Source organism: Vipera ursinii, assembly GCF_947247035.1.
Source record: "Vipera ursinii genome assembly, chromosome: 3".
Lineage (NCBI taxonomy): Eukaryota > Metazoa > Chordata > Lepidosauria > Squamata > Viperidae > Vipera > Vipera ursinii.
This window is the reverse complement of record NC_139516.1, coordinates 151820080-151842364: the sequence shown is the minus strand read 5'-3', so window position 1 is coordinate 151842364 and position 22285 is coordinate 151820080. Positions and strand designations below refer to the sequence as shown.

At 38.2% G+C, this 22285-nt stretch overlaps 1 protein-coding gene across 6 annotated transcripts; it reads left to right on the top strand.

Moving 5' to 3' along the window:
* Positions 1 to 5701: 5701 nt before the first annotated feature.
* On the top strand, positions 5702 to 20561 carry ADNP2 (ADNP homeobox 2). Of its 6 annotated transcripts, none has more exons than XM_083359145.1 (5): positions 5702 to 6135; positions 10279 to 10396; positions 15579 to 15698; positions 16161 to 16250; positions 16935 to 20561. In XM_083359145.1, the coding sequence occupies exon 5, from the start codon at positions 17034 to 17036 to the stop codon at positions 19848 to 19850; it is 2817 nt and encodes a 938-aa protein (XP_083215271.1). In that variant the 5' UTR covers positions 5702 to 6135; positions 10279 to 10396; positions 15579 to 15698; positions 16161 to 16250; positions 16935 to 17033; the 3' UTR covers positions 19851 to 20561. The 6 variants fall into 6 exon arrangements, 5 of the variants coding, with proteins under 5 accessions (XP_083215271.1, XP_083215270.1, XP_083215268.1 ...); XM_083359144.1 differs by having other exon boundaries at positions 15575 to 15698; XM_083359142.1 differs by lacking the exon at positions 15579 to 15698.
* Positions 20562 to 22285: the final 1724 nt, after the last annotated feature.

Below are 22285 nucleotides of genomic sequence, written 5' to 3'. Positions count from 1 at the left end.
TGCTATGTTGGCAGGAGCTTGGGCAAGCATTGGGAGCTCCCTCTGTCACATGGGGCTGGAACCTGGACTGTTGTCTTTCCAGCTGACAAGCTCAAGGTTTTTAACTATTACGATTTATAACTGATCATAAATGAAATCTTGTACCCCTTGCACAGGGCTGGCCAACAATATTGCAAGCCAGCCAAATGTTCTTGCTAGCCAAAGGCTACCCAAGGATTCATCTGATTGTTGTCTCTCAACGACGGGGACTTCTTACCCCTTGAGTGCCTGCTTACTGGACTTTTGGATGAGTCTAGGCTGTAAAGCAAGGGTGTCAAACTGCCAACCCACAGGCCGGATGCGTCATGCCGAAACCGCACCCACCCCATTGCCAACAATGGGAAAAAAGTTGCGATACGTCGCAACACGTCACGTGATGTTGCGAGTTTGACACTCCTGCTGCAAAGAGATTGAAGTTTGATCCACAGTGCTTCAGATCTCAAATGATCCTTACTCTTAAAATCGTTAGAGTGGGTGGTAAATTCACCAGGTGGATGTAGAGATGAGTGTGGTACAGGTAGGCCTCGATTTACAACTGTAATCTGGCCTGCCCGTTACAGTCACAAGTCATGATGGTTGTTAAGCAAGGCATCCATGTGATTGCCTCACCTAATGACCATTATCCTCCCTCTCTCAGGTGTGGTTGCTAAGTGACCATGCGGGTTGTTAAATGGACATAGGGAAAGAACTGCCTGCTGAAAAAAGGCAGGCTGTTTCTGTGCACAGAAGGGGATTCCTGCATTAGGCCTGAGAAACAAAGCTTGGATCCTGAAGGATCCACGCTTCCTTTCACCTGCCCAGTATACTGTTCCCCTGTCTCCTGAGCACTAATCTTTTTAGCCCTTAAAAACACTGCAATCTCCAGCTTTTTTATCTAGAGAGCCAACAAATGCAAACTTTCTGTAGCAGGAGACAGTCTCTTGGTCCACCTTTCAGAATGAGCCTGTTTGCTGGTTTGCAGCAAATGTCATTTTTCTGTAGTAGGAGAAAGGCTCCTCCTCCCCTTTCAGATTTTTACGTGTGCACCTCACCCCACCTTGTGCAACTAGATGGTGGGACAGTAGGCAGGTTCTTAACTAGAGCGTATTTTGGAGTAGGGGTTTCATTAGGCGAACACATAAAAATCAAACTAGGGCTTATTTTCAGGATAGGGCTTATTTTCGGGAAAACATGGTAAAACATATAAAGAACAGTTGCTGGAATTGGGTATGTCTAGTTTAATGAATAAAAGGACATAATAGCAGTGCTCCAATACCTATGGGTTTATCACAAAGATGGGGGAGTCAAGTTATTCTCCAAAGCACCTGAGGGGAGGACAAGAAGCAATGGATGGAAACAAATCAAGGAGAGAAGCAACCTAGAACTAAGGAGAAATTCCCTGACAGAACAATTAATAAGTGGAACAACTTGCCTCCAGAAGTTGTGAATGCTCCAATACTGAAAGTTTTAAAGAAGAGATTGGATAGCCATTTGTCTGAAATGGTATAGGGTTTCCTGCCTGAGCAGGGGGTTGGACTTGAAGACCTCAAGGTTCCTTCCAATTGTTATTCTGTTCTGTTCTTATATGAAAAAAGTCATCCTGGTTCTGATTATGGCAACTTCTTTTATGATTCATGAAGATTTTCCCATTTTCTCTATTTTACCCTGTTGAAGGATGTATTCTTAAAAACAAAATAAAATGCAACAGGCTGAAAAAATTGCTTATGGGGTAAACATGGAAAGCTATACTTGTGAGTCTTATTTAAGGCACTGAAGAAAATTAAGTGTCTATGGAGATTCTCAGTCATCCAAGTGATTGTCCCAAAGGTGGTTTTTCAAAAGACTTTCTTTAGAAAATCCAATTACCTTTTGAAAAAGCTCTTTTGGAAGGAAATCAACACATCTATACATTACATGCCATTCATGTACTCTGGAATACAAAATTACAAAATAGATATAAGTACCGTTGTAAACAATAATCTTGGATTGTAGATTTCTTCCCGTGGATAAAATATCTCTTTACTGAGGTATTCATGGAAAAGAAAAGGCAATCAACATTAACTTTATAGAATATTTAAGATATTCCTTGCTGAGTAAGACTTCATAGAAAATAAGTTTCTTCTACCAAGTTTAGACATTAAAGGAAGATATATCCAGTATCTTAACATCAACAATGAATTTATGAAATTGTCTAGCTTTGGGAAAGCAAGTATCTGTCACAAAACACAAGAAACAGTAAGTGCTTTTGTTAAAAAAATGGTTTGCACAACAATATGTTTTCCTCAGTTTGGTTAATTTAATTTTTTTTAAGAGCCCAGACAAGAAGCACTTTCAGACTTAAAAGATTTCTTTCCTCTCACCTTTACAGTCCATAAAATCAGAATGGGTCCTTTCTGAGACATTTGCCAGTTCTCCATTGCTTCTGCAGGCTAAGATGCCACTTATTTGACTGTTGCCTAGTCTGTAGTTCTTCCTTCTATCTCCCAGATCATTCCCACATACCCTAAGAGTTACAAATATTCTTTGCTATTGAAATCCTTTGTCAGTTCTTAGCATGTTCTTTTCCCCATTACTTTGCTTATTTACTGTATATTGAGAACCCTCTGTAAAGGACCTACAACAACACTGAAGGAAATAAAAAGTAAGTAACTTTAGGGCTAAGTTGGGGAGACATCGCCCTGGCTAAGGACTATGTCTGCAGTAATTAAGAGTTGACACTGACCTGATGAGACATTATCAAATCAAATCAATCAAAATATTAGTAATACAGATCTCAGGACAATTCAGTTTTATGCACAGAATTACCGGTAAATAAGGTGAGAATTGTAATGTAAGCATCCCAGTACAATGAGATTCTGGCCAATAATTTATGTTTAACAATGATATGTGTAGAATTAATAAATTCTTCCTCCCCTCTGCTGTCTTCCCAAATCTGCTCTGGAGAATTGGGAACTCTCTATATTTGGGGATTGGGATAGGGGAGAAAAAGAAGGGGAATGTGCAATTGTATAAAGAATTTGAGTTTTTTGAGAATCATTTTTATATTTTTATTTATAATAAAATTTACAATCTATCTTTTCCAGGAAGGTTCCCAAAATATTAAAACCACATTTTTTTTCATTAAAAACACAGCTAAACTGGTCATTCATAGTAAAACAGCAGCAAAAAGTATTAACTCAAATGCCCCATTGACATATGAGAAGCAATCAAAGAAAATAAAAATGTCTTTCATGCCAGAAGAATAGTATATTTGGCATGTAGATCAGATATATTCTATTAGGCATTCTGAGCTGATGGAGATCGCTAAGAAGGCCTGTTTTGGGCAAGCACCTTTTTTAAATCTTATATGGGAAGGCACCTGGAGCAAGACCAGTAAAGATGAAGTATGGGTTGGGTTATATGGAAAGAGGTGCTCCTTAAGCTATTGGTGCCAAACTATGAAGAGTTTTATAACTAAAAGTAGCATCTTAAATTAAGATTGGAAACAAAGTAGAAGTTAGAGAAGGTAGTGTAATATTGAAATAATATGATAACACCCTAGGTACTGTTGCTGAAATATTAAAAAGTAACTGAAGTTTCTGGATTACTTTCAAAGATGGCATATATAAGTTATTGCTTTAAGTAAGAAATTTCCCATGCATGGGTTCTTGAGGGAAGGCTATCCAATTAAAGCTGTAGTTGGCTCTATGGCCTAAGCCAGGGGTAGGCAACCTTGGCTCTTTTATGACTCGTGGACTTCAACTCTGAGAATATTGCCTACCACTGCCCTAAGCTCATCCAAGTGGTTCATACCACAGAGAACAATTAAGCTTCTAAAGACACAAATAGATCTAGGCAGGGCTTTTTTTGTCATAAAACGCTCAGAACGGAGTTCCGGCACCTTTTTTGGATGGAACCTTGTAGGGTAGGCAAGGCAGGTTGTGTGACATGTGTGAGTTCCGGCACCTTTTTCTTTTACAAAAAAAGCACTGGATCTAGGAGTACTTTCAAACTGTTAATACCTTCTTTTAGGGGAATAGCAGTCCAGACAAGAAAACCATCCTTACATGTGGTAATTCCATCAGTATTCTGATGATAATCCAGTATTTTATGTAGGTGGCAAAAACAAAACTGCAGAATAGATAAGTATGAAGAGTCTTTGAAGGATTATTTCAGAAAGATTATCTCCTCAATATGAATTTAACAAATCTCCTATCAAGATAAGAAAAACTGAAAAGTTGTACGCTTGTTCTTGACCCATCTTTTCTTTTAACATCTTGGACAATGATAATGAAGATAGCCAAGAAGTCTAAAAAGTGAAATAAAATAAGGTAACAAAGTCTATACTAGCGGTGATTATGTAGCTTGATCCTAAGCTCCTTCAAAATTGTTTTTCATTTTTGAATCATCTTCAGATGTCTACATTTTATTCGAAATTCCATCTCAGAATCCAAACTACAATATGTTTGAAATATTTTCTTTAAAGTATGGAACTGCACCTAAATGGACTAATTCCGCACCAGTGAAAATACTGTTTTGATTAAATGTAGGATGGAAAATAATAATATTCCATTTAATACTGCACCTGGATATACAGTATTCAATGCTCTATCTAAAAAAAGAATACTTTGAGAATGGCTCTTTTACAGTGGGCAGCTATAAGTCTAAATCAGGCGTGTCAAACTCACCATGTCACGTGACGTGTCGTGACATATTGCGACTTTCCCCATTGCTGGAGCTGGGGTGGGTGTGGTTTTGTCATGATGCAACTGGCCCACGGGTCGGCAGTTTGACACCCCTGGTCTAAATAAAATTAATTATAATCATGACCGTTTTTGTAAATTTGTTTTATATTACATTCGACAAGTAGAAACAACGGTTTGAGTTTAGATGGAAAATGGAATTTTTTCATATTATGCAATTTGGATTTATTTTAATTAATTATTGATTGTTCTTTGGATAAACCTTAAAAGTCCAAGAGCAAAATCATACAATTGCAATTTATTGAGCAGGTGATTTATTTACAACTGAGATTCTCCATGAAAGTTATTTGTGATGGTATTCTCTGCTTTCATCATCCGTCATATGGCAGAAAGTAAAAGTTGTCATCAGTTTTTCAACATGATTCGAAATAATCTTTTAAGTAAATGGCATTACAATGGTTTTAGCCTTGCTCTTTGAGGGAAACTCAAAGGATTGCATACTCTGAATTGGGAAGAAGGGTCCAGTGGGTTTTTTTTTTGTCATAAGGAAAACACAGCATCTTGACAAGGATGGATTTCATTGGTTGTTGGATATGAAGGGGGCTTTCAAAAATACACTGATGCAAATAAACCTTCCACAACATTCTATTAACATGAACAAGAGCACTGCTGCATGACCACGTGACAGGACCACATGGGATGACGTCACGCGTCACACCCTCAGTGATGACGTCACAACACAAAATCACGTTGCTCCTTTTCACTTTTTTTGGTTGAAAAAGTGCCAAAGTAAGAGAGGGAAAGTTGAGGTTACAGGTAGGCAAAGTGGGAGACACTCTGCAGGACTTCACCACGATCCCCCAAGGACACCCTTTTAACACTTATCTTTCCTCCAGGGTTGATGCTGATGGAATTAACCAATGGGAGGTGTGGAACAAGCGTCTCCTTATTGGTCCACTGACCGATATGCAAATGAGAGAAACGTCACTTCCTGGGACAAATCGAGCGCCATTTTCCCTTTCTGGCTCTGGAAGGAGGGAGGAGCAGCCGGAGGTGGGTGGATGGGAGCGGGGGGCTCAGTGGTGGTGCGGGAAGCCGAGTCCGATATTGCACGGCCGGCTGGGCGCTGCCAACGCAATGATGCTGCTCCGCCGCCGGTGCCCGTATTGTTGAGGTGCTGAGCGCGCGTTGCAGGTCGAGACGAGGAGGCGGAGACAGGCGGGGCGGCTGCTGACTGAGGGTCCGAGTCACCGGTCCGCCCAGGCAATAGCAGCTAGGCAGGAGGAGGAGGAAGAGGAGGAGGAGGAGGAGGAAGAAGAAGAAGAGGAGCGGCGGCGGCGGCACCGAGCAAGGTTGCATCGCGTCCGCCCGCCTCAGGGAGTCACCATCGAGGAAGGAACGGACAGGCAGCAGGCGCCCCCTGCAGCCGGGACAGGTAAGTGCAACCTGTGCAGATGTAGGCAGAAGCTTGACTCCGCGTCCTCTCTCTCTCTCTCTCTCTCTCTCTCTCCATCCGAGGCGCGAAGCCTTGTCACGCTTGGCGCCAAGGAAGAACCTCCTCGCGGGTCTCTCTTCGCGCACCTTCTCGAGGCTCGGCCGGCAGCCAGAGGCCGTGCCCAGGCTTGCTTGCTTGCTTGCTTGCTTGCTGTCTTCCCGGGTGCACGGAAAGGCGGTGATGGAGGGAAAGGAGGCCCCGCTTCGCAAGGGATCTGCGCTCCGGTGCTGCTCCAGCCTCGGTTGCGAGTCGGGAGTTCGACCCGAACTCCTTTCGCTCACGGGGCGCCAGAATCGGCCTAAAGCTTTTGGATTGCTTGCTTTTTTTTTCCCTTTTCCTTTTTTTCCCCTCAGGCGTGGGAAGCCCGCTGCCAGTATCGTTTCTGCGTAACTTAAAGGGATGTCGGGACGCCCAACTCTCCCGACATTTGAAATGGAGCTCCCAGTTTGGGAAAAGAAAACTTCTCACTCTTAATATTTCTACCTACCTGCAAGAGGAAACTAGGAAGCAGCTTCAGTGTTTTCGGTTCTAGGGATAGAATAAAATAACCTGCCTACGCTGTTCAAGTGCTGGTTACTTCTTTGTAATATTTTATTGTCTACCAGGATTAGTTTATGTTAGTTTTACACACACACACACACACACTCACACTATGTAAACGTGATGAACGGGGATCCGCCTTGCATACGATAGCTGTCTTCTTTACATTTCCATGCATGAATAGACAATCACATAGCTCCATTTCAGGTTACGTTTATGCAAAATTATCCAAGTTTTGGGGTTCAGAACCGACATTCTTCCCAACTGAATTTGCGGCAGTCAAAACATAATGCATTCTTCTATTTTGTAAACTTGCAAAATCTAGCTAACTTCCCAAACAAATAAAGTCTCCCAAGCTGCATGGCCTCCGGTATGGGAGAAAAAACAACAACGTGATTGTGATGACTGGGGAGATAAGTGTTGTAGTCTCACCTACTCGGAGGGCAGCTTACTGGGGAAAAATCTAAGTGACATTTAAGCCATTCGGACAATTTCAACACATCAGATTAATAAACTGTGATGTCAGAGTAGATCATAAAGATTTCAAGATGTTCAAGAAAAGCCAGACAAATAGAAGGGCAAAGGAAGAAAAAAGTTAGATGGGAGCTGTTCCCAGGTTACCATGTATGAAAGGTGGTTCTGCAAGAAAGGCTTAATCTAGGGCAGGGGTAGGCAACCTTGGCTCTTTTATGACTCTGTGGACTTCAACTTCCAGAATTCCTGAGCCAGCCATGCTGAGGGAAAAGAGAAGTTTCCAAGCTGAGCCATGCTGACTCAGGAATTCTGGGAGTTGAAGTCCATGAGTCATAAAAGAGCCGAGGTTGCCTACCCCTGATGTAGGGGTAAGTGACTGTTAAAAACATTGTAATGTCCTTATATATAAAATTAGGGTTTTAGCTCGCTTGGATTTAATTCAAACACCATAAGATCTTAAGTTCAGAAATGGGAAATTTGGATCCTTATTCCTATCTTAGTAGTTTCAAAATGAGGAAATTTTGAGCAGGGATATATGACAATGGGGAGGAAGGCCATAGGAGTTGAAGAAGCTTAAGAACCTCTTATAGAATGGCAATAGCACTTATTATATATTGCTTCACAGTGCTTTATGGCCCTCTCGGAGCAGTTTACAGAGTCAGCATATTGTCCCCAACAGTCTGGGTCCTCATTTTACTGACCTTAGAAGGATGGAAGGCTGAGTCAACCTTGAGCGGTTGAGAACTGAACTGCTGAAGCTGGCAGCAGAAGTAGCCCGCAGTACTGCATTCTAACCACTCAGCGAATGGTTAGAATGGTGAACCAAAGATAATGACTTAGGATATGTGACAGATTTACGAGCTATCCTATGCTGTAAATCTTTGGTTTACAGTTTACAGAGTTATAGATGTGTTTCTGTTTCTGTTTCTGTCCAGAGTTGTTCTTTTAATTGATGATCTTCAATTTTGAGGAAAAGAATTGTGCAGGATGGTATTGTAAGAGGGGTTTGAAATTGACCTCTTTAGCTCTTTCTGCTGAAGGACTAAGCAACTCAAAATGGCTTATATCCTCGGTTTTTGGAACTAGCTAAAACAAGATAGGTTCTCTCTGAATCTGCTTTCCCTTGTGTAGTTATAATTGAAATTATTTATTCTTTTAATATTTCACTTAGACCTTTACCAATGCCATAAATTAGGCACTGTGGCTAGAGGCAGCCTGTAGCCCTAGTGGAGGAAGTCTTGGCAGGTTAAGAATGACATAGAAACATGGAGTCAATTCATGCCTAAAGGATTGTCTAGGGATGGGCCCTGCCTGCCCTTTTCTTAAACATGCATTTTAGGCCTTCCACAACATTTTAATGATAAATGGCAGAATTGAATTTTGACAAATACACCACCACTCTTTATCCCAGTAAGGCATTCTTATTACTGTTTACTAGTCTCTTACATCAAATGGGAAGATTATTTTTTTTACCATTTGTTTATGCAGTTTTTCAGCTATGTAATGTTTGAGGAGTTTCTTGCATGCCTAGCCCATTTCAACTCATCCAACAGCATTTCAATAGGATTTATAGATCAGGGCTTTAATTTGGTCATTACTTTGTGGATTTATTGGAATATTTAGAGTCATTGCTATGTTGCAAGGTCCAGTTTTGGTTGAGCTTTAGTCTTCTGACAGATGGTTTCTCATTATCATCAAGCATCTTCTAGTACAATCTACAATACATTGTATCCCTTTTATCTTCATTGTTGAAATGAAGATCAAATCTGTTAACAAAGTCAAAAATTTCAATATGGTTATACCTCCTTTTTCCACATGTCTGTAATTTTTAAATTACTGAGATGATTAAAGTATACAGGTAGCCCTCAAGGTACGACCACAATTGAGCCCAAAGTTTCTGTTTTTAAGTGAGATATTTGTTAAGTGAACTTTGATCCATTTTACAACATTTCTTTTCACAGTTCTTAAATGACTCACTAGCATTGATAAATTAATAACCTGGTTGTTAAGTGAATCTGGTTTCCACATTGACTTTGCTTGTCAGAAGTTGCAAAAGATGATCACATGACTCCGGGACGTTGCAACGGTCATAGGTATGAACCAGCTGCCAAGCATCTGAATTTTGATCATATAATCATGGGGATGCTTCGAAGATTTGTGACTGAGAAACAGTCATAAGTCACTTTTTTCAGTGCTGTTGTAACTTTGAACTGTCACTAAATGACCTGTTATAAGTCGAGGACTACCTGTACTGCAAAGATGACAAAATATCACAAGTATCCTCAAGTTGATCAGGTACAATAAATATGTCTTTGCCTGGAGCAACAGAAAACTTCAACATAGATTCATAAAGCATGTTTTCATCATAATGCATATAAGAGAATGGAACGAAGGAGATACCGATTCTAGATACTGTCTGCAAGCTGTTCCTCAATTCTTCCTGCTTATTTTTGCTACGTGCCTCTAGGCAAACAGATGGTTCACTGCAAATTTATAACGTTCACTGTTGTTCCGTATATGTTTAAGTTCTTAATACCTATAAGCATCCCGAGTAATTAAAATCATGGATAGACTCAATTTTTACCAACCATAGTTACTAGCAATTTTTGGTGATTTTCATACCATTGAATTAGATAGACTTACCACTATATCTGAGTTAGATATCGGGTGAAATATTGTCTGATATTCTCAGCAGTGGACAGTCATGTCCATAGGTATATTATACCTACGATATACAGAACTATCTTGGATATGACTGAGTCCATATTAAATCCTCAGGTATGCCAACTCACTGATTTTCCAGATTGGTTTTCATGATAGGCTCCATTTCTAAACAGTGTTTATTTTTAAATCCCCTTGTTGATGTTTAAATTACAGCAGTACCTTCTTTCCAAGAAAGAAATTAGTCTTTTCTAATTTCAGTCATTTCAAACAAAATTGTGTATTCTTCATTTCTCAAATCTTAAATTGTTATGGAAGTTATACAGCTTCATACCAAAGTTTATCGTTCCAGTTATATGTGAAATTATATTGAGAAATGTATCTCTGTTTTGTGTCTTTGTCTTTCAGGCAGTTTGACATGTTTCAAATTCCTGTGCAAAATCTTGATAATATAAGAAGATCTCGGAAGAAAGTGAAGGGTATTCTTGTGGATATTGGACTTGACAGCTGTCAAGAGTTACTTCAGGTAAAGAAGAAAACTTTTGAAAAATGGAAGGCCTTTTGTGATTGCATACATAGCATTTCTGAAATGATTTCATGAGACCCAAAACGTGGAAAATGTTTTAAAGTAAGTTTTTGTCCTGGAAAAACTAAAAGTAGGGTCCTATACTTCAAAAGATAGCATTGTCAAATTTTGTAATACTGTGACACTGTAAAATAATAAATGAGTTGTACAAGCTGCCCATGAATAAAATTAGTAATTTCATTGAAATTAGGATAGGTCAAAAATATATTATTAACTTTTTTAATGATTAAATTTTAATCTATATATCAAAACTTTTAATCAAAAGTTAAAGCCATGCTTTCATGGGAAAAGTAACATTTATACAGTTCCTTTTGCTTTTATATAAAGGGTTACTTTTATATAAGAGGGTTACTTTTATATAGTTCCGGAAATATGGACAGGCACTTTTATTCACCAAAATCGGGGAGAAAGGGTGTTTCCTTGGCTGTAATAGGTTCTTAAACTGTTCTTTAAATGCTACAGTTTGCACTGGGATGCTTTAAATTGTTTTTGGTGTCTTTCTAATGAATGAATTAATCCACATTGGGACAGGCTCTTTCCCTTCCCCTGTTATTCTTCCTGGTCAGGTGGTCAGAGTTTGTCATGGAAGTATTGTTCCCTCTGGTCATGACTACGCTTCCTTTTGAAACACAAAGAATGCTTAGATTTTATATAGAGCTCTGGAACTGTTAGCTTTGCATAAGTTTCCCCCCCCCCAACTTATAATTCAGTAGTGAAGTCCTAGTAAATTATTTCAAGACCTCTCTTACAAGACCTCTCTTAATCCTCTCTTACAAACTGGGTTTGTATGGTATTGTTTCTATCCCTGGAAGAAAATTGCCATTCTGTTGCATGGCAAAGATTTGTCTATGTTACCGTTTCGAGTTGTGAAGCAATAGGTATATCATGAGATGCGCTGGACTCTAATTAAAGCTTTGTCTAGAGTCATATCATCCTTTAGACAAGTCTGTCAAATGCGGGAAAATCAGCAGTCCAGGCAATTCAAACGAACATAAAAATTTATTGCTCGTTTATGCTCTCCACAAAAATATCAACTACCAACAGTCAAAGCCAATTGGTGGTTGTTAAGAGTCAATGGAATTCAAGATGGGCTGGACGAAGGGACTTGAGACTGATGACTCGTTTGACTCCTTCTCTGGGCTCAGTCTGGTGATCTACAAATCTGGTTTAGTCTGGTAAATTTTATTCAGTAGGCAACAGTGAATATTTATGTATCTGATATTTAGGATCTGCTTGCTTTATGGGTTGCAGTAGTCACAACCATTTTCTTGGTTCAGTCTCTGTACTGTTTCACTCATCAGTCTTACTCTTGCTACATTTTAGCAGCAGTATTTTGATAATATATATTTTTATATATGCCTGCCCATTCCAAAGCTTCAGATGTTAAACATCATATTTCATGTTTTCCTTTCTTTACTGGTTCATTTATTTGGTGGAGGCTTGAAATGTTGTCAATCTCTTGTCTAAGCATGAGGAGAAGCTATGCTACTAAGTTGTCTTTCATTCCATATTTTTATTACATTGGAGGAAGAAATTACTTTCTATGAAATAATGATAAAGACAGTACTGGCAGATATTAATGGCAGTGATTTGTAGTGAATTGTTAAGAGGAAAATGAGAGAGGGAGAGGACTAACATGGATATATGCCACAAAATCAGTACTGTATCATTATAAGGAAGCATTGACTGCATAATTTAATTTCAGTGGAAAAATTAGTGAATGAGATAGAAATTCTACAAGAAACCACTAAAACCAAAAAAATAGAGAAAGAGTAAAAATTCTGATCCTGATGATGACATCCTACCAGTAGAATTCATAATAAAGAAAAGCTACAAAATTTGTGGTTAAAGACACCTTCCTTAATTTTGAGTTTTCATCCATACTGTCAGAATCCATTTATATCACATTTCATAAATGTATAGGTAGAACAATGTGCTTATTCTGGGGATTCTGCCATCTCTCCAAAGGGGGGGGGGAGAGGATAGACTTTAGGCATTTTCAAACAACAGGGAACATTTGAACTAGGGGAGGGAGGGGGAGAGACAGATCTGGATTGCATCTTCATTTACTACAAAAGGAAGCAATAACCATAAAACCAAGGAGAGTTCCCTTTCCCATGGAAGGGCCTGACATCTGACCAAATGGACGAGGGGAGGGGCTGAAATGGGAATGCTTTATATAGGATTGAAATGTAACTTTGTTAGATTCCGTCTTGTATTGCCACAATCGATTCCATCCTAGTAAACATTTTCCTTTTGGACTAAACTTGCATCCAAGAGTTCTTATTTCCTAAGATGTGGATTGAGGTGGGTCCTGACATACCTTCAAGTTGGTATGAAGATACCCTACTAAGGCTGGATATAGGTAGTCTGGCATGAGAGGAGTTTTTTACTTTTATGCTGGCATCAGAACTTTTTTGTGGACAATCTAGGAATTGGAAGGGAATCTTGAGGTGTGTAGTGGAGAATTCATTTTTCAAACACTGCTTCTGGAGAAGTTCTGGATACTCACTTTGTCTTATTGTATTCTTTTAAAAAGTTGTAGTCTTGGGCAGAAATTTTTTAAAATGGTCTGCGGTTAACCTCTATTTGCATGGCAGGACTTTTCTTTCTTAGGAGATGTTTTCTCTTTGGAGGTGCAGGAGAACATATTCCTCACTTTCCAAGATGGAAACAGGGAGGGGATCTGCCAGTCCCTAATTGAGGTAGAACAGGGATGGTAAAAAGGAAGATAGGAGTGGGGAACGCCATGGATTTAAAGCATGAGGAACTTCTTCTTTTAGAGGATCACATGACAAAATAACTCTATCTCCCACATAGCTTCTAATTGGAAATTTAGTACTGAACGGAGCAGGAGGCAGGTTGGGAACATGGTTGAGCATGAGTATGAAGTGTGTTGATTTTGAAAACTTGCTGGGCTTGTTCTACTACTGTAGGCTTGGGACTTTGATGAAGAACACAGCTAGTTAATAGAATAAATCAAGTTTACAGGTTTTTTTTAACTGTAGTCTTGTTCTGGGGTATGTATGGTTTTTTTCTTATTGTTTCTTGACTTTGAGAAGTTGGTGAATTTCTGTTAGCATTGTCTCCTGTATTTGCTTGCTTCCTTAAGGTAGTGTTTTTCATTCATGATCATTAGATCAAGTGATCTCAGACTTAACATTTTTATCCGACAATGTGGGACAAGTCATTCTTCAATCAGACATCTTATTGAAGAAGGCTTTTATAGTTCACTTCAACCAGAGCATCGACTTTGTCTTACTTTTCGATTCATCAGGATCAATAAAGCTTATTTTGTTTGCTTTATGTTTATAAAGCAGTTTCTTTTATTTAGGCTGCTTAGCTCCATTTCTTAACAAAGATAGTTGAATAGTTCAACCAGCTTTGTCTCAGCTTTGGATTGCTATATTATTACATGGGGCCTTTTTGGGTAGGCGCTAGGTCAGACCTGGGCATTTTACAGCCCACAGGCCACATTAAACTTTTTGACTGTGCCTGGTAGCCCCCCCCCCCCCTCTCTCTCTCTCTCTCTCTCTCTCTGTGTGTGTGTGTGTGTGTGTGTGTGTGTGTGTGTGTGACAGTGGAGGCAATAGTCCCAGTTTCTCATGTGGCTCCACGGGAAGCCAATCTGTTCTCTAGGTTTTGCTGTCTCTGTCTTTCTCAATAGACTCTGCATCCAAAATATTTAACTAATCCCTTGATTTTTGTACACTGGATTTTTGGGCTTGAGCAGATGCTATTTTTGAGTGGCTATGTTTCCCATAACATCTACTTCTGCTTCATTGACTATGCTAAAGCATTTGATCTTGTGGATCACAACAAATTGTGGCAAGTTCTTAAAGAGATGGGAGTACCAGACCATTTGTCTCTTGAGAAACCTATATGCAAGTCAAGAAGCAACAGTGAGAAGTGGACAAGGAACCACTGATTGGTTCAAAATTTTGAAAGGAGTCCGGCAAGGCTGTATACTGTCACTCTGCCTGTTTGACTTTTGTTCATGGGAAGCCAGTAGGGAACTTTGAAAATTACAATCAGGGGAACTGTGTGATGGCTGGAATTCTGACTATTCATTCAGTGTTTTCACATGTTTGAACAGTTATTGAGTGAGTGGTTGTTAAATGAGGAGTACTTGTTTGGGTCTTTTAAGGAAAAAATACATACTTTTTTTTTAAAAAACCACCTTTTTAACCTAAATTTATCTATTTTGTCTAGTTTTCTTGATTTAATTTAATTTAGACTTCTACCTAGACAACTGAATAAATATTATTTTGGATTTCAATAGTTTTATGTGGCTTAAACATATTTTAATATTGCAGTTATAATGTGTGTATGAATACAGATTAGGCAAACGCACCTATGTAAATGTCTTAAAGTATAGTGGTTTTTATCTTTAAATCAAGGCAAATCACATAAATTTTATAAGGTACCTCAGTTTCATAAAGAAATCTTTTCGAGATAACTAAAACACCAAATCAGTTGTATACATAAGTATAGATATTTAAAACTCTGAAGAGATCTGTTTTTGTTATTTTTATATTGCATTTATGTCCTGATTTTGCTGTACAAGCTCACAGTATTATATGTGATTCCTCCTTTGCTAATATGATTCTTACAACAACCCTGTGGGATAGTATTTGAAATAGCTAGATGTCATGCATTTTAGCTGAAGAAAATATATTCCATGCTTAATATCATTATATATTTCTAATATGGATGAGAAATCTTAAAACTTGAATGCATGGTTCAATTAATACTTTATTAAGTTTAGTTTTACTGTACACGTAGAATTGATAACAGGAAAAAGTACATTGAATTCATGGAAGCATGTGCCTCTTGGAGCAACATTCCCCCAGAGATATACAGTATAGTATGATTCCCTCTCTTCAACTGTTTTTGAATTCCCTACAGACCAAGTTTTGTTCCCAGTATTGGGGGGTAGGGTATTTTGGAGCACTTGTCAAATCTCTTGTGAATGTTGTTGATGTGGTTTTTGTCTGGACATTCATATTTTATAAGTCATATATTTTGTTTATTTTTATTTATTTATATTTTGTGTTTCTAATCAGCCCATCTCCCTTAAATTTTAAATATTGTAAGCTGCTCTGAATCCTTTTGAAGTTAGGTGGCCTCAAAACCCAAGAAATTTGATTGAATTAAGCAGTGGATGGGAGAAAATTTTGCTGTTGCATCATGGAGTGCCCTGCCATCTTGATTTCAAAAGGAGAAAGAAAAACAGGGCAAGGTGAGAATTTTCCTCAATAGGGAAAATTCACCCAGTGACTTCCAGACTTTCTTCCTGCTCCATCGCTGAGCCAGAAATTTTGCTACTGAAGACCTTCAGCATTGTGAGAATGTGAAGTGCTGAGCTTAGATTGGCACAAACCAGATAAAATTCCTGATTTCAAATGAGTGGGCCTACTTTGGCCAAAAGTCATTCTGAAAATCATTTAGAAAGATGAAAGCAGTTATGGTTGGGGTGGTAATGCCAATTAAGTGGAATTGTCTTTTTTAAAAAAAAAAATTAAAATAACGGTCATACGTTATGCTTTTTGGTAACTGGTTTGCTTGGGCTAGAGGATTTGAAAAAAATATTTGGGGTATTACACCTAGCTTTGGAATCCCAGTCTAATTTTAAATTAACGGTATTAAGTAACATTTTACTTTAGTTATGGGCTATTTTCTTACCACCTTGCTTTTTTCTTAGACTCTGAAAAGTTTTGATCCAGGAGAAAAATATTTCTCTAGTACTTCATGGAATGATGTGTCTCATTGGGATAGTGTTACTAAAAGAAAGGTATGTAATATAGTTATCATCATTTTCAGATTTAAATGGATTCAGATGTTTGATAACGGGAAGATGTTCTGAAAATGGAATAAAAATGTTGATTGTTCTGCAGTTTTTCAGTTGCCTTATTTCTTTTTTTTATACTTTTCTTAAATTGTCAGAATTGCATACAGAATAATTGGTTGCTTTTTCAGCATTTTGAAATCAAGTTATTACAGCTGTTATTCTGCTTTAAATTTTTGTCTTAATTTGATGGACCAAAGATTTCCATTGATATATTCCTTTAATTTTCTTTTAACCATAGATGGTAATAGAAATTTGACATTTGTTTTGGTAATACTTGTGTAACCTGTATGACATAGAAGAGCATTGTTTCTTCCCTTTTTTCGCTCATTTATTTCTCTTGGATTACGCTGGAGTCCACTCTGCTGGTATTATAGTAATTTTACTGATTCTTAACAACAGCAGCAAAAAGTTTAGATTTCATCTGCCTTGGTCCTCATACTATTTGTATTATATTAATATTGTTTAAAACAGAGAAGAAAACTAGATAATTATAATCTCCTGAAGAAGAGTTCATATCCAGTTAACAAGACTGTGATGTGGTTTTTTTTTGGTACTGCTGCATTAACCAGTTGATACATATATTATTTGGGAATTCTACAAATGATGCTCTTTTTTCTTGTTTTTCAGAGATATAGAACAAATCCATATTGCTGCAGCTTATGCAAATTTTCCTCAAAATTTCTTAATTCTTTCAAAAACCACCTGACCCGCTACCATGAAGATGAAATGGATCAAGAGTTAGTTGTTCCTTGTCCAGAATGTTCATTTGCTTCACATTCTAAGACAGTAGGAAAACATCTCCGAATGTTTCACTCCAAGAAGAAAATACAAAACTATAATGTGAGCGGTGGTATGAGACAATTCCGGAATGATGCAGTAAACTTTGTATGCCAGAAATGTCAATTTAGCGATATGTTGTACTACAATACAAAGAAACATGTGTTGGTAAGCCATTTTCAAAATCTAATAAGCACATATTTTGAGGAGAGGCCTGATGAGACTGAAGAGAACTTTACTGATCACTACTGTAAAAAGTGTAATGCTTTTGCAAATAGCCGGGATTCTTTAATATATCATGTCTTAACATCTGAAGTACATAAAGATCTAGAGAACATATTGGGGCGTGTAATTTCAGTTCAGCCTATAAAAACAGGACCAACCAAGTCACTGCAGATTGTCAATATTGCTCCCAAGCCATCAGCAATTGGTACAGTTTCACAACTGATTCCTACCTCGGTAGGATCAAATTCTACATCACATTTTCAACTTTCACTTCCATCAGTTAATCAGAATCAAAATACAGTGTCAACGAAAGCAGTTCATAACGTGGTTGCACCTTTGAGCAGCGCTAATAGTATGACAGCTTCGACTTCTGCCAACCGGTTACATATTGCCTTTCTTTCTGGTCCTCGCCCAGAAAATCAGAATAGTGTTGGTCTTCAGCCTGCAGTTTCCCAACCAGTCTTTGTTTCTCGTTTCCCCGTAAAAGAGCCAGTAAGACCCAGAGTTTTTTGCCTAAATCAGCCCACAGGAAACACAAGCAGAGCTGCTCCTCCAGGAGTCATTTCCTACACTCGGCCTATCAGACCTACTCTCCTTCCTGTAGGTAATCAGTCAGTCAGAACTAGCAGCAATCCAATTATGCCAGGGCCTGGTCCCGTTCCAGTTAACAGGCCTTCATCGCCGGAGATCCTTGCTGTAAATCGGCCTATGGGGAGTGGATCTGGAATTCTTCCAGTTCCCCAAACAATTACATCGAGAGTTCTTCAGTTTAACCAGCCAGTCACACCAGGGGTTCTTCCTGTAAACCAGTCTGCTGCTGGACCTGGGATTGTACAGTTTAATCAGCCGGTTACACCAGACGTTCTTCCAGTAAATCAGTCTGTTAGACCTGGAATGTCTCAGAATGCTACTTTACTTACCACTGGACCTATGCTTAGACAGTTAATTCCAACTGGCAAACAAGTTAATGGAATACCTACATACACTCTTGCACCAGTTTCTGTGACTTTGCCTGGGACACCAGGGGGTGGGGTGGCAACTGTTCCACCACCTCAGGTGCCTGTTCAGTTGATGCCATCTGGCCCAGTTGCCCAGCCGTCTCAGGGTCCTGCTACTGTGCCCTCTTCTGTTGCATTAAGTTCTTCTACAAACCCTCAGACCAAGACTTCTCCAACCAGCTCTGCAATGAATCTAGTTCTTAAACAAGCTAAGCAGTGGAAGACTTGCCCTGTTTGTAGCGAGCTTTTCCCATCAAATGTCTATCAAGTCCACATGCAAGTGGCCCACAAATGTAGTACATCGAAGACGGAGATTACTCGTGAAATAGACAAAGTTGCGGCCTGTGCGCCTTTTCTGAGGTGGTTAAAAGATAAGACCATGCGATGTTTTTCTTGTAAATGCTTTCTAACTCAGGCAGAGCTGGTAAAACATATTTTTATCCATGGGTTAACTTGCCTCTTCTGCACCAGTATTTTCCATGATTTAAAATGCCTTGTGGCTCACACACGAACTGTGCATAATGGAAAGAAGAAACTGCACTCAGATTATGATGATAAAGGGTTTCAGCTTCTGAGTGATTCTGAAGATCATCTAGTATTCCCTCATTTTGACTACAGTATAACTTCGAAAGAACTTTGTGAAAGAGAAGTGCACCTCGCTGTACTTGCTGGTGTAAATTCAAGGACACTTATTCCTTTGTATATCAAACTGCAACAAGAGGATGCTGAAATGAGCAGAGAAAACAAGAAAGTTTCTACTTGCCCTTTTTGTTATGGTATTTTCACTAGCACAGATGCTTATGAAATCCACTTGAAAGAGCGGCACCACATCATGCCAACTGTGCATGCCATTTTGAAGTCTCCTGCTTTTAAATGTATTCACTGCTGTGGGGTGTACACTGGCAACATGAGTCTAACAGCTATAGCTGTGCATTTGCTTCGATGCCAGAGTGCTCCTAAAGATAACACGGCAGCTATGAAGATGCAGGTTGACCTTGATGAGAAGCAGGATCTACCACTTGTGAACGGGGAGAACCATGACGATGCTTCTCTTTCAGCCAAGAGGAAACGGTCTGATCATCTTTATGCTGCTTCAGAAGACCAAAGTGATGAGGATCCACCGTTCTTTATTATAAATAATGGTTCAGCCCAAATTCCAGCAAATGAGGTGAATTGTGTGCCTTCCAAACGACAAAAGTCTGATCCTAAAACTGAAATCAAGGGAGAGTCTTCAGTTGAAGATCTTCATGTGTTGGTGTTAAATCCAAAGCCATTCCAACACAGCTCAAATGAAGTCCAAAAAAGGTTTCTTGCAGATTATTTTCACAAGAAGCCATATCCCACTAAAAAAGAACTAGAATTGCTGTCATCTAGTCTGTGTGCATGGAAAGTGGATGTTGCATCATTTTTTGGGAGAAAGAGATACTTCTGCCTAAAGGCAATAAAAAACTTTAAGCCATCTGTGCTTTTGGGCTTTAATATGTCAGAACTTAAAAATGTAAAACACAGTTTAAATTTAAATTGTGAATTGGAGGATGTATAATTTTTTTTAAAAAAATTAATAGTTCTGATATCAGGCAACCAAGATTGCATATTACATCAGAAACTTCCACTTACTTATTTTTTTTTTGTAATATTACTGTTCTTTGGCTACATTTGCATACAGTAGTAAGTTAGAATTATAAAAAAAAGATTTATCATTCACAAGCAGTTTGTACTTTGCCTGATCAGCCCTTAGTTCTTTCCATCACTAACACAGACTATAATAAGAAATCAGCAGGAAGAAAAGGCTTAAGGTCAAAATTAGATTCAAATTTAGACCTGGCTTTTGGCTCCCAAATGAGCTGACTTGGATGCCTATTTTGAATTCTGGTTCATTAGATGTATAACATTCATGAACCTTAGTTTTGACCTAATTTGAAAGGTTTTTGCTTTTAGGTAAGCACAGGTTACTGTAGTTCTCTGACTGGTGGACGGTACCAAGGCTGAGTCCAGAGTAATGGGCTGCTCCGGAATGATAAACTAGATTTTTTAGAATCATAGCTCACTATTTTGTGTGAACACAAACAGTGCAGTGGGGGTGTATTTCAGAATACCTGAAGTTCTAGTTCCTTTTGTTCTGTTTTGTTCCCTTGCTTATGATGTAGTTTTGTCCATGGGATTTTATACAATTGTGTAACAAATTTCTAGTTTTTTTCTTAAAAGAAAATACCAATTGTTTCTAAAAAATAAAGTGTATAGTTTTGGTAAAATATCAAAATTGGTTAGACGGTTATCACAGTGTAAAAGAATCATCCCTCCGTTCAAAATTAAGATGCTTGGCTTTTAATATGACCTTGTCACCTTCAAAAATACTCAAATTGTCAGTGTACAGCAGTACACTGTATAGCAGTACAATGCAAAAATACGGATAATAATATTAAAACAACTTATTTGCTCCTGTAGATACAATGGTACACATGAGGTAATTTCAAATGCTGTTTCTGAACTTCAGTAAGAAATACTGGATCTTTATAGATATGCCATTGTTTTTTTGTAGCCTTCATTTCCAAGTACTGATTATGCATCTTGGATTAAATAAAGTTAGGAGCTGCCTGTTCAGTTAAGATGTATTTGTCTTCAACATATATCCCCCAGATATGCTACCATAATTCTTAATTATGCCATTATCGCTAGAGAATTCTGTGAAGAATTCTGTGAAGAATTCTGTATTTGGAAGATGTCCAGGTGGAAAAATTGATGTAGACTAAAATGGCTGTCTAGAGCTAATTTTACTTAATGCCATAGCTTGCTGTCAGCATTCTAGTTTGCATTTTATTCCAGAAAGGTACAGGTATTACATTCATGTCTGTTAATTCTTGTGCTGACAAATATTCAAGAGCAAAATTGGAAATAATTTCTTGACACTTTGCTATATTGCTGTAAAAATTGTCTTGGAATATGGGACTAATGGCAACTTATTCAGCAATCTAGTGTAGGAATATGTTGCACTGTGACTGATACACAATCTCTTGGATTATGATAATGGCAGTATGTGAGAGAATGTTTGCATTTATAAGCTTAGGGTTATTTTTCTTCAAATGCAGAGTGAAAACTATTCTGTCATAGTAGCCGATGGTTTGATACTACCTATAGATAATAATTTTGTCTAAAATTATTAAGCCTGGTAGACATTTTTAAACAATAGTAAGACTAAGCCTGTGGCAGTTTTATTACTACTTTTAAAATATTATGTTTGGGCATTGGATGATTGAACAGTTTCCAGATCCAGGTTAATCTTTAGTTGCTAGATGATAACTAGCTATTAACGTGAACAGCATAACTTATTACTGCCCTATCAGAAAACATTTGGTGTGCAGACTTTATAGTGCATTTTAGTTATTAAAAATGTTTCTTATGGCAAGACTTGTTTTGATGAAACTGCATGTAAATAATTGCAATTTAAGCACTTGCATTGCAGGCTATTAGATTTCTATAAATGTCAGAGAATTGTAAGAGGGTTTACTGGTTTGGTTTCTGTTCTTTCATGAAGCCTTATATCAAGATAGAGATATTTAAATAGAATTTATTACTGAAAGGTAACTGAAAGGTCACACCTGTGCTAGCACTGATAATTAGGTAGCAGAAATGAAGGACTTGGAAGACCTGGCCACCTAAAGCAAGAATAGCTTTCCTGGCTCTTATTTCATATTTCAGGGTTATTGAGAGAAATATTAGATTCTGAAGAATAACATTGTCTAAACTTATACACTAGGCACAAAATAAAAGGACTGCAGATAAAGGACTGCAAAGATAGAGTTACCTTCTCTGGAAGATGGTTGATTCCAAGATTAAACAGAGGGGAGTTTGAACTGCTATTTGGTCCAAATTCATACAGTATATAGTCTTATTTTTATAAAAGGATAAATACACTTATTGGGTGTCATTGCTATTGTTGTTTTAATATTGCTGTATAATTATTTGATTTCTTACCAGCAT